This window comes from Papio anubis, chromosome 15 (genome assembly GCF_008728515.1).
Source record: "Papio anubis isolate 15944 chromosome 15, Panubis1.0, whole genome shotgun sequence".
Taxonomy (NCBI): Eukaryota; Metazoa; Chordata; class Mammalia; order Primates; family Cercopithecidae; genus Papio; species Papio anubis.
In genome coordinates, this window is record NC_044990.1 from 24,033,013 (window position 1) to 24,049,905 (window position 16,893).

At 44.7% G+C, this 16,893-nt stretch overlaps 1 protein-coding gene across 1 annotated transcript in view; it reads right to left on the reverse strand.

Moving 5' to 3' along the window:
* The window catches only part of ERICH6B (glutamate rich 6B), a 52,502-nt gene extending 36,150 nt beyond the window's left edge, over positions 1-16,352 (reverse strand). Inside the window, exons 1-4 of the mRNA XM_031655841.1 lie at positions 15,533-16,352; positions 10,111-10,159; positions 6,546-6,715; positions 910-972 (exon numbers count right to left, since the gene is read on the reverse strand). Coding sequence (XP_031511701.1) covers positions 910-972; positions 6,546-6,715; positions 10,111-10,159; positions 15,533-16,172 — 922 coding nt within the window. The 5' untranslated portion in view covers positions 16,173-16,352. The remainder of the gene's footprint in view (positions 1-909; positions 973-6,545; positions 6,716-10,110; positions 10,160-15,532) is intronic.
* Between the last annotated feature and the right edge of the window lie 541 nt (positions 16,353-16,893).

A 16,893-nucleotide genomic window follows, 5' to 3' on the forward strand; every position in this document is an offset into this window, starting at 1 on the left:
GCTTTTGAGTAGGAAGATGGACTTTGAGTCCTGTCCCTTCAGAGACCCTCTCTCTGTCTCTCATTTCAGCCTCCTTCTTGAGGAGGTTCGGGGGCCATGTGCCCAGGATGCCCCTCAGTCCCCTCTGGGCCCAGGGGCATGCTGGATCACAGAGGGAGCCACCTGCCAGGGGCACCTTCCCCACCCAGGGCACTCTGCAGAAAGCAGGGATCTTTGGATATATTACATCAGATGCTCACTATTTTCTTCCTCTTTTTGCTGTACTTTAGTGTTAACACACTCTAAAAAAGAATAGGAAAAATTATTAACAGGATACGGTATGGTGAACTAGTCCAGACCTTTTAATCCCTTATAGAATCAATTTAAAAATCACCTCCTAGATAGCTGGGAAGCCTCAGGGTGGAGTGCACGTGTTTTAGGATAAGAGGCTTCCTTGATCTTCAGCAGTTGGAGGCCTGCAGCACATGTTCACTGAATATTGATTCCCCTCCCTTTATTCTTATTGTATCTTGCCCACTCTAGTTCAGGTTCTGAGAGGGTGAGATGGGTTTTGTCTACTTTATATCCTGCCTCATATACAGTAGGGATATAGTAAATGTCATTGCATGAACTAAGTATGGGTAACACCATTATCTTCCCTCCTAATTGCAGTGACAAATATTGTTTCCTCTCCTTTCAAAATGCCAGAGCACTTAACTCTCTGGCTCAATGTCTTACCTGAGCCTGGAGCCTTGACATTAAATTCCAGAAATAATGCCTTGGTCATTGGCCTCCGTTAAGCCTGCTCTGTTTTAAAATGGCCAACAGCCTGCTCTCCTTGGTTGGGGGCAGGCTGATTTTGTGCTTCTTACCTTCTCCAGGATGGATGACTAACTTCTACAGATCATTTAAAATCATCATAAACTTTACCTTTTGGAGCAGGCTTCGTGGTGGTTTCTTGTTCTATTTCTGATTTCGATTTTAAAGATTTTACTGTTAAAAGGCAGAAGAGGATGGCTATTAATGATTTAAACCTTACATTTTCCAGTGAATTCATACTGGGTATTTGGGGTCTCAGGTTCTTTCTTGGCACCCAAGGCTGGTCAACAGTTTGGGGGAACTGAGGCTGGCAGGTACAGCTGGCATATATAGATGCCCCACTGCACCCCAACCCCTTTGGCTTTGGTAAATCACTCTAGGATGGCAATAAATTAGTGGTCAGAAAATGTAACCCTGTTGTGGCCTTCTAATCTGGTTACCGTGAGGCTAGTTTCGGTCCTCAGGTTAGCTGGAAGGGCTGAGGCAGGGTAAGAGGAAGACTTTAGAGGTATCCCTCCTGCTGTAGGAACCATAGAACCAAGTGGCTCCAAGGCCATGTAGACACACAATGCGGTGTGCCTGTCACTGTACGAAGTAGCGTGTCTGCTCTGTGACCATGGGGTGTGTAATGGGGACTGGATGGGAAACATGGGGATTGCCTAGGATAGATCTGCTAAGATTTGCAATGGGAAGCTACTGTATATATACATGAGGACTTTTGTGAGTTCTTGATTACCCTTGTTTTCTGTCTTCTGGAACTTTATGATCCTTGTTCCTTTTTCCTCTTTCCCTGGTATTTGTCTTCCTACTCCTAAATGCTAAATACATGTGTGTACATGTGTGTGTACACACACAGACAGACAGACACACACATACACACCCTACATTCCATTCTTTTTTTTTTGAGACAGAGTCTCACTCTGTTGCCCAGGTTGGAGGGTAGTGGTGCGATCTCCGCTCACTGCAACCTCCACCTCCCGGGTTCGAGTCATTCTCCTGCCTCAGCCTCCTGAGTAGCTGGGACTACAGGCGTGTGCCACCACACCTGGCTACTTTTTGTACTTTTAGTAGAGGCGGGGTTTTGCCATGTTGACCAGGATGGTCTCGAACTCCTGACCTCAGGTGATCCACCTGCCTCAGCCTCCCAAAGTGCTGGGATTACAGGCGGGAGCCATTGCGCCCAGCCCATTCCATTCTTAATAGCGGGGACTAATAGGGCCATGATGAGAAAGCCAAGTAAACTGCTCCACCAGCTTATGGGAGGGTCCTAAATTCAAGACGAACAGGGTACAAAACAAAAACAAAACCTTGTGTGGTGGCCTGTGGCATTAGGAGGACTTTGAACACTTGCCGTATCAGTGCCTATTAGTTCTTCAGCAAGAGGCTGGCACTTCTGCAGACAAGGAGCTCTCCAACTTCAAGAAAACTCACTGTGCCATGGCACAGTTCTGACTGTTAGGTATAATTTCTTTTCTTAAAATATTTCTGTGGGATTGCATTAGTGTCCTATTCTAGCCCTTCAGTCTGGAGTGCAAGACTCAGGTCTTGGTTTTGTGTGGCAGATTGTCAAATATTTAAAGTCAGTTTTTACATCTCAGAGTCATGTGTCTTCCAGACTTAACATCTTCCTTTGCTTCAGCAGTTCTTTGTGTGAGGTGGTCGGCAGTTTACTGTCCAGGACACCAGCCTTTTTGTTGAGCCCCCACCAAGCTGCTTCTAGTTCTTAGAGAGTGTGGTATCCCCCAAACTGAACGTGCCATTCCAGCGATGGCACTCCAGTGTGGGGCAGAGCAGGATGAAATCCTCTTTACATAACCTTTCAGTTGTATCTGGTTGTGTTAACTTTTTTGGCAGTGACGTCAATTATACTATTGAATTATTGAGCTTGTGGTTGAAGAAAGCATCTAACAACAAACAGGGCTTCCTCACTCTGCACTTCTCCAGCCTGCTGTTTTTGGGGGCCTGATAGGAGGATCTAATATCAATGACCAATATCTTTTTTTTTTTTTTTTTTTTTTTTTTTTTTTTTTTTTTTGAGACGGAGTCTCGCTCTGTCGCCCAGGCTGGAGTGCAGTGGCCGGATCTCAGCTCACTGCAAGCTCCGCCTCCTGGGTTCACGCCATTCTCCCGCCTCAGCCTCCCGAGTAGCTGGGACCACAGGCGCCCGCCACCTCGCCCGGCTAATTTTTTGTATTTTTTAGTAGAGACGGGGTTTCACCGTGTTAGCCAGCATGGTCTCGATCTCCTGACCTCGTGATCCGCCCATCTCGGCCTCCCAAAGTGCTGGGATTACAGGCTTGAGCCACCGCGCCCGGCCCCAATATCTTTTATCTAGCTAATTCTGGTCCGATGTTTCTGCCTGCCAAAATCTTCTAGAATCTGATTATGTTATCCTCAGCATTCAACAGCTGCAGGGCATCTATAAATATAAATATTCCTTCTAAATCTGCATCCAAGCCTATTATAAAAAATTTTGTACTGGACAGAGCCCCACGGCTCTCTGCTGGAAACCGGGTCGACTCTGATCTATGAAACAGTATCTTGGAGTGCTGTTCAATCAGTTATTATTAGTGATGACATCATCTTACAGTAGCACCCACCTAATTTATCTCTATCTTGTCCAGGAACATCAGGAAGCCTTTGGAAATGAAATGTCTCGTGGAATTGCGCCCTATGGGGTTTCCACAGTTCCCTAATCTGATAACCTTGTCAAAAAGTGACCTCAAAGCCAGTATTATGTGATTGGCTTCTATTGATCTTAGGCTGGTTTCTTGCGATCATTTTGCTCTCAGTATTTGTCCCAGATTGGTCACAGACTCATTTCACCAACTTCCCACAATTCCTCCAAAACCAGAAGCAAGATTAAGCTATTCTTTCACTATGTACACATTCTGGAGTATATTTTATCCAGATCAGGAGACAGCAGTTACCATTCTCTTTTGATTTCTTTTCACCAATCTTTAGTTCCTGCTATTTCTCACCTAATTTTGTTGCACTCTTTTCAGTTTGAGAATAATTTTTTTTTTCAGCGAAGTCAAAATTAAATAGCAATTGAACAACTTGATTTTTCCCTGAATCGTTCATCAACACTACACTAAACAGTACTAGCCTGTCTGTCTTGATTTTTTTTTTTTTTTTGGCTCAATTCTGTTTTAAATGGGCCTCTGTCTTTTGCTGCTGCCTGTATGATCACTATTATTATTATTATGTTTTGGTAAGAATGTTTATCCTGGGATTGATTCAGCTTTCCTGACACTATTAAAGTTCACAGCCATTTTCCTGTATTTATTGTTGAGAGCATCCTCATCTTTTTAACCTCGGTATGTGATATTTCAAAATCTGAGTCCACTGAAGGAAACACACCAGTTTGTACTTTTGAGAGCTGTCAATCCTCTTCCCCATCTGATATGGTTTGGCTGTGTCCCTACCCAAATCTCATCTTGAATTGTAGCTCTTGTAATTCCCATGTATTGTGGGAGGGACCTGCTGGGAGATAACTGAATCATGGGGGCGGTTTCCCCCATACAGTTCTTGTAGTGATGAATAAGTCTCATGAACCTGATTATTTTATAAGAGGAAACTTCTTTCCTTTGGTTCTCAGTTCTCTCTCTTGGCTGCTGCCATGTAAGACATGCCTTTCCCTTCTGCCACGATTGTGAGGCCTCCCCAGCCACGTGGAACTGTGAGTCCATCAAACGTCTTTTTCTTTATAAATTACCCAGTCTCAGGTATGTCTTTATCAGCAGCGTGGAAACAGACTAATGCTACATCTGACCTCTGCTTACACCTCTGCGTATTCTCAGCCACATTTCTATACACACAATGCCTCTATGTGTACATATTTCTATCTACAGAGCTCCTTTCCTACTAAGACTAATTTTTTTGCAGTGGTATATACCCTTTTATCACCATGATCTGACCTTGAATCAGATGAGGGCTCAACAACAATTTCACAAGTATTTATTAAATATTCATGCTTACTATGTACCAGGCACTAAGTCTGGAGGATTTCTGTGAGCATGGATGTAACGCTCTGTGTTGAATTTCTGGCTGACTTGGTTTATAATCCTGCTCTGTGCCTGGATAGATACATGAGGCCATAACTAGTGTTTCCGGTCCTCCAGAGCGTCTCCTTATATGGATCACGAAGCATTTCCTGTGCCTGTTGCAGCCTTTCCGTGTCAGACCTGCCACCCTCTGCAGTCACAGGTCCCGAGGATTTACCTGGGTATTTTTTCCTCCATGTTTGGCCAAAGTCCTATTTGTCGAGAAAGGCTGAGCCATGTGGAACACCATTTTTGACTCATTGTGGTTGAACAATCCCATAATAAAATCATGCTTTGGAAGAGGGAGCCTTGAAACCAATTCATCTTAAACTAGAGGTTCTCCAGTTCCTCATCGTTCATGTCCCTGAGCAGCTTCTGGGGATCTGGTTAAGAATGCAGATTCCAGGATGTTTCAGGCAGGGGTTCTGATAAGCGCTAGAAAGCTACATTTTCAGTTTTGTGCTTCCTGGTTCCTCTTGTCGCCCTCTTCAGGCATGTGGCCAGCCCATGGGCTGGGTCCACAGTGGTGTGAACAGGCTCAAGTCCCCTCTGTTGCATATCCCACCCTTTTCCCATTACCTTTCTCCTCTCCCGCATCCTTTCAAGCTTAGCATTGGCACTTGACTGGCAATTACCCAGTAAATGACTTTCAGAATCCTTCTTATGAATATTTACATAAATGCTCAGATTTTCTCGGTGGTCATGCTTACTGACTTTGAGATAGTTCCAGTTCTTGGGGCTCTGTGGGAGCACACAGAACTGAAAAAGGTTCCCAGTGAACCGATGTAGCCTGTGGAACACTCCTCGGCACATGCTGGCAGTGTGTGCCTGTCCTCTGCCTCTCCATTCTCTCTTATAGGGTTTCTGCCTCCTAATCTCATTTAACCACATTGGAGCTACAAAATTTAGCAGCCATGGATAGGGGCAGGGAGGGGAGGTGACGGGGAAATCTAATTTACTGCTGCCATGACTACAGATGTGAAATAAATCTGTGAATCAGTGATGGATCGATCCCACTAAGGCTGGATTTAAATCATTAATAATGGCAAGAAATGCTATTTGGTCTTCCACCCCCAGGGTCCCAGAGTGAGGATTTCGGGGCTTAATTGGGTAGAGAATGAAGACCCTTAATGCAATTTTGCCAGACTCTCTCCTGTGTGTCTGAGCTGTAGCCACGAAGGTTCGCTACATAGATAGTTTTGGTGGGTTCTGAATCAGGGCTGGCTTTGACCTCACGCTGAGACTGTCGGTGGTGGGCCCATGTCCCATTTTCCATTTTCCACATGATTATCTGGATATGGCCTGTCACCCCAGGGAGCCAGTGTATAATCTGGGAAGAAAATGGCCTGTGTCCCTGAGGGAAATCGTGCCTGTGTTCATGTAGAACAAGAATAGGAAGATGAATGAAAAACAGGGGAGGAGACAGGAAGATGGAAGACGCTATTTGTTTCAGCACTTTGCTGATGCTCTTTCTCTGAGGGGGGTCTGGGATGGGAGGAAACGGGAAGCAAGGCTAGGAGAGGAGTTAACAACTCACCCAAAATGAGACCTCAGAGGGCAACGGAAACAGTAGGATATCATTAGCGTGAGAGGCAATACTCAAGCTACAATATTTCACATGCACAAAATGCTGCAAGACCATTACTCCCCCAGCCCACAGAGCCCGGCTGGGCCTCGCCGACAGAGCTCAGCTTTCCTCACCGGCAGTTCCGCCATAGTGCCAGTCCGTTTGACTGGCCTGGCTCCTCCTGTACAATGTCAGAAGCGACTCAGAAGACTCTGTGGCAGATTCAGAGATGGCAGAAGGGGTCATGGAAATCAACGGGACAGTCAAGAAGTTGGTCGCTTGAGAGGGGCCAGCGTCTGGGCTCCTGCCAGAGGGGAGAACAGGAAGGTCAACTTCCAGACAGGGGCCAGGTCAGGAACCCCTCCTAAGGCACGCTAGGGGTTGAAGGGGTGCTCTTGACATCCAGACCTGGATGATGGACGTCTCGAGGTTTGAAGAGACGAGCTGTGAATCATGAAAAATAGGCCAGTGTGTCACTCTGGGCAGCAGAGCCACACATTGCCACTGCTGCTTCACTAAACCATGAGAGGATCTGTGGCTGCCTTCAAAGGCCACTGGGCCAGGTGGTCATAACTGACAGATGTTCCAGAACAGTCTCCTTCTTTCCTGGCTCACAACCCTGCTTATTGTGGTGCCTCTCCCTGCCTCACGGTTGTTTTGGGCAGAGTGGAAAAGATGCTGAATTAGATGCTGCAGCAGTTTAAAATTAAGCACTGAGGTCTGTCCCTGCAATCGGCTCACCACAAACACCACCACCATTAAGAAGGCTTTCCAAAGGGCCTGAGGGCAGGGCACTGGGTGTGAGGTGCAGGCTCCACTACCTGGCAGCTTAGGATCAAGAGGGATGACCCTGACACATCAACCCACACTGTGTTCTTTCTCAGGAGTCTCTGGCTTTTAACTAGGGGCAAGAAATTAATTCAAATGAATGAGAGGGGTCTTTGGGGGTGTTTTGGCTCTGGAGTTATTTCATGTCAACTGGTCCAGTTGGCAGAGATGGGCACAAGAAAAAAATCCCCAACATATAAATAGGTGGTGACTATGGTTGGTAGCAAAGGCATAGACTTTGGTGTCAGCTCTTGACACTTGAGCTTAAATGTTGGCTCTTGCAACATAGTGGAGGCACTTGGGGTGAGTTACTTGTTTGCTGTTACTCTTGCAGAGGAAGTAAGTTAGGCCTGTCCCCATCTGCACCAGGGAACTCAGTGTAGGGGCGGGGAGTGGGTTAAGGGCTGGAGTCTGGGTAAGGGCTCAGGCAAAGAGGTGGAGGGAGAGAGCAGAGGCTGTTTGTTCTCGCAGGTGGGTGCCCTGGAAAGGCTCCCTTCAGGGTCTATAGGAGTTACAGGCAGATCTTGCAGGTGCCTCTGAGGGACAAGTAGGGGAGCTTGGGTCTGTGCCAGCCCTGCGGGCTGGGGCTGAGCAGCTATGTTCTTAGGACACACCATCAAGAAGGGGCCCCGGGTAAGTGGCCAGATGTTTGGGTCCTAGGTCAGGTGACCGCAGGGATTCAGAACAGGTGGATGCAGGTGAATTCCTCAGGTCCATGGCAACTCTTGTCCTGCTCCAGGCCCCAAGGTCAGGTGAGTAGACACTCCAGGGCCTCAGTTTCTTTATCCTTCTAGCGAGATGATAACTGTCATACCTCACTCACCTGGTGCCCACTGGGACTACAGAGATGATGCCAGTTCTCATGAAAGGACTTAGAAAAGTCAAATCTGCCAAACAAACTTAGAGAGTTATCTCATAATATTGGCTTCTCTGGTCATTTCCACTATCAAGTACATTTCCCCCCATACACTCTCTGTTGTGCCTGCTCCAGGCTGGATCATCGCAGGGCCTTCTGGGGTTCCTGCCAGGGCTCACCTCCCAGGAAGCAGAACCAGGTTCCAGTCACCTGGGCTGAACACTAGGCCCATGTTCCATTGCGATGGAGAGGACACAGGGTGGAGACGTTGGATCCTGGATCCTGGGGAGTTGGACTGCTCGAGGCCTGCTTCTGTAGTGCTTTAGCGAGGGGAGGGCCTGGCATGTGCCTGGAGGATCTTCAGTAAATGGGGAAGTGAGAGAGGGAGCCGCTCCAGGCCTGGGGTGGCTGATTGTTTATAAGGGACACATGACACGCTTGATCTGTACCTGCTATCCTTCCCCAACCCTTGCCTCTCACACATGTGCACGTGTGACTGTAACACTTACTGCCTAAAGGAGTCTGTGGAAGGTTTGGGTTCTCAGCTTTCTCATGTGAAGAATATCCTGGGCCTCCCTGAGAACTTGGAGGCCCAGATCTGGCCCCTGGGGACCCAAGCCTGATGTGGACACCAGGAAGGCCCCCCCAGGGCCTCTCTGATCCTCACAGCTCTCCATGGGCCCTGGGAACCCATTGGAAACCCCCTCAGCTGAAATATGAACAAAGGGTTGGCTTGGTGTGTGTGTTTGGAACAAAGCTGACCAGGAATCCTGACTCTCGTTCAGGGCATGCTAAGTTTTCTACCTGGTGGTTCGTGGGGTGCAGAATGGAGGATGACACGGATCTGTGGCACTTACTGAGAGTGTGCTGTCTACTGGTCACTGTTCAGCCTCCTGCTCAGTAAATATACATTTCATCCTCACCAAAACCCTGTGAGGCTGGAACTGTTCCTCTCCCCATTTTACAGATGAAGAAACTGAGCTACAAGGAGATTAAGTGGCTGCCTGGGTGGAGGAGCTGAGTTTCAAACCCAGGCAGTCTGGCTCCAAAGCCCCAGTTCTCAATATCTTTAAGGTGGTCACATCACTGTCGAGCCCCTTCACTGTGTCTGGCCACATTGCTTCACTTGCTTTGAGTGTCAGCGATTGGGGTGAGCGGGGGCTTTTGGAAAGCCACTCCCTCGTTTGTGCATCACCTGCGGTGGAGTTACCTGTCAGAGGCCTCACAGCGTCCCTGGAGGTGTGCAGCGGGGAATAGAGCTGGAGTGGGGCTGCCTCGCCAGGTCAAGGGACAGCCCTGCGTGGGAGCCCTGTGCCCTCAAGTTGTAACTTATGAGTCCCCTACTTGGCAAAACTGGGATTTCATTCCTGCTTCTCGCCGTAACTAAACTGGCCCTGTGCTTTTTTTTTTTAGATCTAGTGGAGATAAATTATCCTTTGGGGAAAAAGTGTAGGGGACAAGACAAAAAGCCAAGGACAAGGCTTGTGGACCCCTGCAGCTGGGCACGTAGCAGGCCCAGCATATTCCACAGAGGCTCACTTATTCCACAGATACTTCATTGACCGTCTAGTGTGTGCCAAGTCCTGTCACAGGATTTTAATGAGTATTCACTGAATGAGAATTCACGCCTTGGAAATATGCCTAAACCTATTCTCTTCCTGGAGAGACTGCACCTTCCCTTGGGGACATTCATTCATCTGCTTCCCTGAGAGCACTGCTTGTGAGCCCTTTGCAGTCTCTCCTGGTTGAGACCTTCTCCCCAGGCTCAGACAACCTCTGCCCCTTTCATCTCTAGTGGTTCTGAGCACCCAGGACTCTGATCTTGGGACCCACCCCTCCTCTGTGAGTGACTGAGTGGCAGAGGCAAGCAGGGTTGTAACTTCTGGGAGCCCCACTAAACTCCTCCTTCCTCCCCTACTCCATGCCACACCCCGTCTTGGGTTCTTCAAGGGCTGCTGAAACATTGTCCCTAAGCAGGAGTTTCCACCTGATTTATCCCAAAAGAAAACTATTACCTTGCATCACGAAGAAGCATGGTTTGTGATGAATAACTTGCCTTGGGTTCTATTGGAAAAAAGAATAAAAAACAATATTGGCAAAAAAGCATCTTTCTATTTAAAAATGTGTTGTTAAGTACGTGGAGAGGGCCCTCGTTATAGAAATTTTCTATTTTTACTTTTCTTTAGTAGTGTCTCTTAAGGGTTTCCTTTAAAAATTAGTAGGTTGAAATTTTATAAAATTAGTGAGAACTCAAGAAGATACTTTTCAGGCAATCATGGATTTTGGAAATTCAAGTTTGCTTTGCTTATCTCTATGGTTATCCCAGAAGCCTCCCTCTGTCTCGGGATGAAGGACGTCTGTCCAGCAGAGGTGACTGAGGTACAGGGCATATATGTATTTTAAGAATTAATTTTAATTTTAAAGGACCTGCTTGTGTCCCCGTAATCACCTGATTGTTTGCCTTGAGTGATATGGCATCAAGAATTTCTTGTACACTTGGGATAAAGATAAAATATGCCACCAATTCTGATAATACAAAATGGCAACAGGGGAAGCAATAGAGAAACAAGAACCAGAACATTTGAATTGGAAAAGGAAATGTGAACACTTCCCTTATCCATAGCTTACCCATGCACCAAAATATTATTGAGGAATATCCCTTGGTTATTAAAATGATGTCTCTAACAATTAAGCAACATGGGCAAATGGTGAAGTTATAATACTAAGTTACAAAAGTAAAATACTACCTTGTATAGACAGCATGTTTAAAATGGTAAAAACCAAACCACACAACAAGGACCATCACTATCACAAATGCAAACAATGGCGGCAAGGAGACAGAATACAAATCACTTAAGTGTGAATTAGCTTTATTTATATTTGAATGTTCACAGGTTGGGGGATGTCTTTCTACTCTTTACTTTTCAAATTTTTCATTTTTTTTAAAGAAAGGAACAAGAAGATTTTTTTTTGATGTCCTTTTTCTAAAATTAAAATAGGTACACAACTTATTAAAAAGCAGAAACAAAGCATAAAAAGGAAAGGAGGAAGGAAGGGAGGAAAGGAGGAGAAGCAACTAGAAGAGGAGAGAAAGTTTGGGAGCCTGTCCTGGCTGTTCTAATGATTTTCTGTGACCTTGGGGTAGTCACATGCGCTCTTTCTAGCTCAAAGTTGCTCATCTGTGAAATGGGCAGGAAGAGAAAATGGTTGGGACAATTAAAGAAGATAGAGATTGTGAAATAGACAATATGTACCCTGTGCCATCAGACTATGTTCCCTAACTTTCACTGGGACAACACACATACAGAAAATAATTCTGTTCTTTTGGGAGCACAGTGGAGGCATCGGCAACCGGCTCTGGGGCTCAGCATCCCCCCACCCACCAGTGGTTGACTCAAGGTCACAGAGGTGAACGTCCTTGCATGAAAAGTTGGCTGGCTTTCTCATCTCTGCCTTGTTAGTGTCTCTTGCACCTTTTTCTGAAATTTCCAGAATTGCTAGGTTCCCTGTTGGAAATGGTAGTTGGGACACCAGCTCTCAACTGGAAATGGCAACTGAATTACAGCAGTTAGGCCATACAGCATTTGGAGCTGCTGAGGAAGAGCTAGCAGGGTAAAGAAAATAAAATTCGATGCATTATGTATATCAAAAGATGAGGCAAAAACATGATGAATCCAAATCAATGTACTGTGACATCTCTATAGCATTATTTGCCACAAGGCAGAATTTATCATTAGGAATGTCTTGGGTACTAAAAAAACTAAAAGGGGTCTCATTGTGGGGTGGTTTCACTCTATAGTATGTTCTACGGCAGCAGGAGAGCAATGTAGCCTGGAGGCTCATCTAGCACCTCTCTTCTTGTAAGATTAGAAGAGTATTTTATACTTACAATTGCATGGTACAGGGGAGTTTCAAAGCAGTTTCAGATATGTTACTTCATTTACTTATTGCAACCCACTGTGAGAAAGGTGTTTTTGCACATGGGGAAACTGAAACCTAGAGATGATAAGTGACATGCCCAAGGTCTAGGCCCCACCGTGTGCTGGGTTTTCTGACTTGGACACCACAGCACTCACACCCATGTTGTGCATCCAAAATCTGAACTCCCCCAGCAGGCCAATCAGATGCAACTAACCAATTATTCACTGGCAGTTGATGCTACATTTATATTCAAGTTGCTCACCTAATTTTACTGGATTTCCCCATAAACTTTGGGGGGAATCAAGCCTTTAAGGAAGAGAGGTGGGTGGGGGTTGTTAGTCTGATGTAACCTGATTTGTCCAGGGCTGTGGGAGTCTCTGAAGTTGACCGGCCTGTAGGGTGGATGAGTGGAGGGTGTAGATCCCTCCCACAGCCTGGTTCATTGTGTCCCATCTTTTGGTTATGTCCATTTCACAAAGCAGGTAATGTGGCTAGGGGCGTGTGGCCAGTCACAAGTCAATGGCAAGGGAATAATAATACATCATGTAATATAATAATACTTACAATGGCCAACACTTTCTTGGGCCTAAAATGCTATGTGCCTGGCATATCTCTTAATGATTTACCTAATTAAATCACTTTAATCCTCCCACACATCCTATGAGGTAGGGCTAATGCTGTTCCTATTTACAATGAAGACAAACAAGACATGGAGAGGTTAAGTCACTTGCCCAAGCTCATGCAATTAGTGAGAGGGAGAGAGCTGGCTTTCAAACCTAGGCAGTCAAGATCCTGAGAGAAAGGAAAATGTGCTCTTCATGACAGACTCCTATTTGCTATTAAGTAGATAAATAAATGGCATTCGGGCACCCCCTTCACTGTCGGCTCCTGTGGCAGACATTACTAGTTGATCACAGCACTCTTTGCTGCTGAGCCCAGACAAGGCCTCAGAATTCTTCTCAGCGTAGTTTTCCACTAACCTCTAGTAGTTAATGCATCAGCATGAGAGATAAGCCCATTTGTCATATCTAGGGCTCATTTTATAGATGCCAATTAATTGATAAGGTTTAAAAGAATTTGTGGGCACCCATGTATATGTGAGTGTGACTGGCTCTAGGAAGTGAATATGATCACTTGATTCAATTTACATGTACTGAGCATCTGCTATAGGTGAGGAAGGCACTCTTGTTAGTTACTGAGGTTCAACACAAGGGTAAACGAAGTTATATCTTAAGGGTATTAGGAGAATATTCTACCTAAAAATATTGATATATATTTTTTGAAAAGTTAAGAAATTCCTTATAAATTTTTTCTTAACCTGTTTTGTACAATCTGTCTTGAAGCCCTAGAATTTCATAAACCAAGACATTCTTTCATGAGCCTTGAAAGGCATTTCAGCATCTCCCTGGTGTTTCTTCAGTGCCTCTCCAATTTTTGTTAGCAGGACATTTATTTTCAAAGTGTTTGCTTTATACACAGTTTCATTCGCTTGACAGCATTGTATTTGTCCTACTCTAGTGGGTAATATATTTACTAAGATCCAGCACATAGAGGGGACATGTTAAGAATGCTTGATTCATACCGTGCAAGAGAAAAAGCCCTGAATGCTATTTTTCAGTATTAGAATTACATTTGATACTTGAACAGCAGGGACATTAGGATTCCAAGAGGAAACTTAATGGTAGAGGCACACAGAAAAGAGAGTTTCCCAGCAATAGCGGAATTACCTCTCTAATGCAACAACTAAATTTCCAGGAGGGGAGTAGGAATCAAGGATGGTACATCTGATTTGATGGAGAGGGATGTAACAGTAAATGCCTGTGTGGCTGCTGATAACACCTAGCTTTTAGGATGTAGGTTGAGTGTAATCAGATTTTTAGGAATTTAAAAATTCAGGCTGCCTAGGATGCTTGCAGTTGGTAGCAGAACCAAATCCAGAAAAATAGTTTAGTTCTACTTATAGGCCAGCATGAAGATGATGTAGGTGACCTCAACCTTTACATTTCTGTACCTAGTAGAATATGGCCATGCAGTCACAACATCAAGAGAAGACACTACAGGGACATATGAGCAAAAGCACATTAATCACTGCCAGCAAACAGCACAAGGAGGCTACTGTCAAATAATAAAACCCAACATGAGGAAATGCTGCCAGTTGCTGAAAGAGTATTGAAAAAACTTTAGCCCTTGGATGAGAAAAATCACTCTAAAGTCAAATACTTGCCCCCAGACTAAAATGATTCCTTTAAGGGAGATAAATGGGTATCCTGAGAAGCATACCAGTGTCTGTTGACCTAGCAACAGAGTGTAGGAATGTATTCCAGGAAATAGAGATCTCTGATAAAACAGTTCACCAAAATGCCATTTTAAAAAAGGAACAAAACATTGGAAGCAATAAATGGTCAATAATAGAAGATTGATTAAAAATATTACAGCTTATCAACACAATACAATGCGATGCAGTCATTAAAACGATTTTTAGAAAGCTTAATATATTAAATGTATATAATATTAAATGCTATTCATATACATATAGTGTTTATATATAATTATATAAATATATAAATAAGTATATCTTTAAAAACAGGTTACAAACACAATATAAAGCTTGATCCTTTTACAAAAGGGGTGTGTGTATGTGTATATATATGTGTATATAAATACATGTATGTGTGTGTGTATATATATAGAATAAGTCTGGGGAAGATATAATCACAAGTGCAGAAAGTGATTATCAAATCTGATAGTCAAGTGGTGGTGATTTTTGCTTTCTTCTTTTTGCTTATATATAGTTTATTTCTTTCTTCTCTCTCTTTTTTTTTTTTTTTTTTTTATTAAGAGACGAGCGTTCTGTCACCCAGGCTGCTCAAAAGCCTGAGCTCAAGTGATTCTCCCATCTCAACCTCCTGAGTAGCCGGGATCACAGGTGTCTGCCACCACACCCGACTAAATTTTAAAATTTTTTGTAGAGATGAGGTGTTGCTATGTGGCCCAGGCTGGTCTCAAACTTCTGGCTTCACACAATCCTCTCGCCTTGGCCTCCCAAACTGCTGGGACTGCAGGTGTGAGCCACTGCTACTGCTCCTTGCCTGCTTATATATAGTTTCTAAAGCATCTGCAATGAACATGTATTACTTGTGTAATATGAAAAAGGAAAGATACAAATAACAATTATTATTATAAACAGATGGCTTATGTTTATGAAGTCTTCCTGCCTGCTTTGCTGGTGCAGTGCTTTGGGGCAAGGCTATTATATTACAGTTGTGAGCAGAACTTGGTCAGTAAATGAGTCTTCCTACCTGTCAGCACCATGGATAGGGTTGACAATTTGTGCTCTGGCTCTCTCTCAGGTTTGTGCTTTTTTTCCTGGGCATCCTGGTAAACTAGAGCTACCATCCTTTGGGAGGCCCTCCTCCATATACTCATCCCCTTCCAGATAGTCTTCTTCATCCAGACCTTCTTTCCCTTTCAGATACTTTTCCTCCCATAGATGCTCTCCCTCCTCCAGATACTCACCTTCTTTCAGATACTTTTTATACAGATTTTCTTTTCCATCCAGATTCTCTTCCTCCTCCAGAGCTTCTTCCTCCTCCAGAATCTCTTCCTTTTCCAGAGCCTTTTCCTCTTCTAGATACCATTCCTTCCCCAGATACTCTTCCTTCTCCAGATACCCTTTCTTCCCCAGATAATCTTCCTCCTCAATATACTCTTCCTTCTCCAGATACCCTTCCTTCCCCAGATACTCTTCCTCCTCCAGATGCTCTTTGTTCTCCAGATACTCTTCCTCCTGCAGATACCCTTCCTTCCCCAGATACTCTTCCTCCTCAATATACTCTTCCTCCTCCAGATACCCTTCCTTCCCCAAATACTCTTCCTCCTCCAGATGCTCTTCCTTCCCCAGATGCTCTTCCTCCTTCAAGTATTCTTCCTTCACCAGATCCTCTTCCTCTTCCAGGTCCTCTTCTTCCTCCAGATACTCTTTGTCCTCCCCAGACTCTCCCTCTGGAGAAACTGGAGATTCATCCTGTAGACTTTCCTCATCTAGTTCTACTTCAGTATCCTCTTTCTCTGAAGGTAAGGTCTGTGTGGAACATTGGGGAGTTGTGGGAGGATGAGGAGGTGATGCTCCTGATAACTGATTATTTTCAGCAGACATGCTGGGGAAGTTGTAGGTGGTGAACTCCTTCTGCAGCAGCCAACGTCACTTTATCATCCTGTGTCCAAGAAAGGAATAAAATCCTATTAACCAGTAATAGCAACTGCATATTGATTTAAACCCATTTCTATTCACTTATTTCAATCAGTAGTCTTTGGAGGGTTCTTTAAGTATGCATATCAGTACCTAGTGGCCAGTGGAAAACGGCACAAGAAGAGGGAATGGGCTCTTCCTTCCCCAGATGCTCTTCCTCCTTCAAGTATTCTTCCTTCACCAGATCCTCTTCCTCTTCCAGGTCCTCTTCTTCCTCCAGATACTCTTTGTCCTCCCCAGACTCTCCCTCTGGAGAAACTGGAGATTCATCCTGTAGACTTTCCTCATCTAGTTCTACTTCAGTATCCTCTTTCTCTGAAGGTAAGGTCTGTGTGGAACATTGGGGAGTTGTGGGAGGATGAGGAGGTGATGCTCCTGATAACTGATTATTTTCAGCAGACATGCTGGGGAAGTTGTAGGTGGTGAACTCCTTCTGCAGCAGCCAACGTCACTTTATCATCCTGTGTCCAAGAAAGGAATAAAATCCTATTAACCAGTAATAGCAACTGCATATTGATTTAAACCCATTTCTATTCACTTATTTCAATCAGTAGTCTTTGGAGGGTTCTTTAAGTATGCATATCAGTACCTAGTGGCCAGTGGAAAACGGCACAAGAAGAGGGAATGG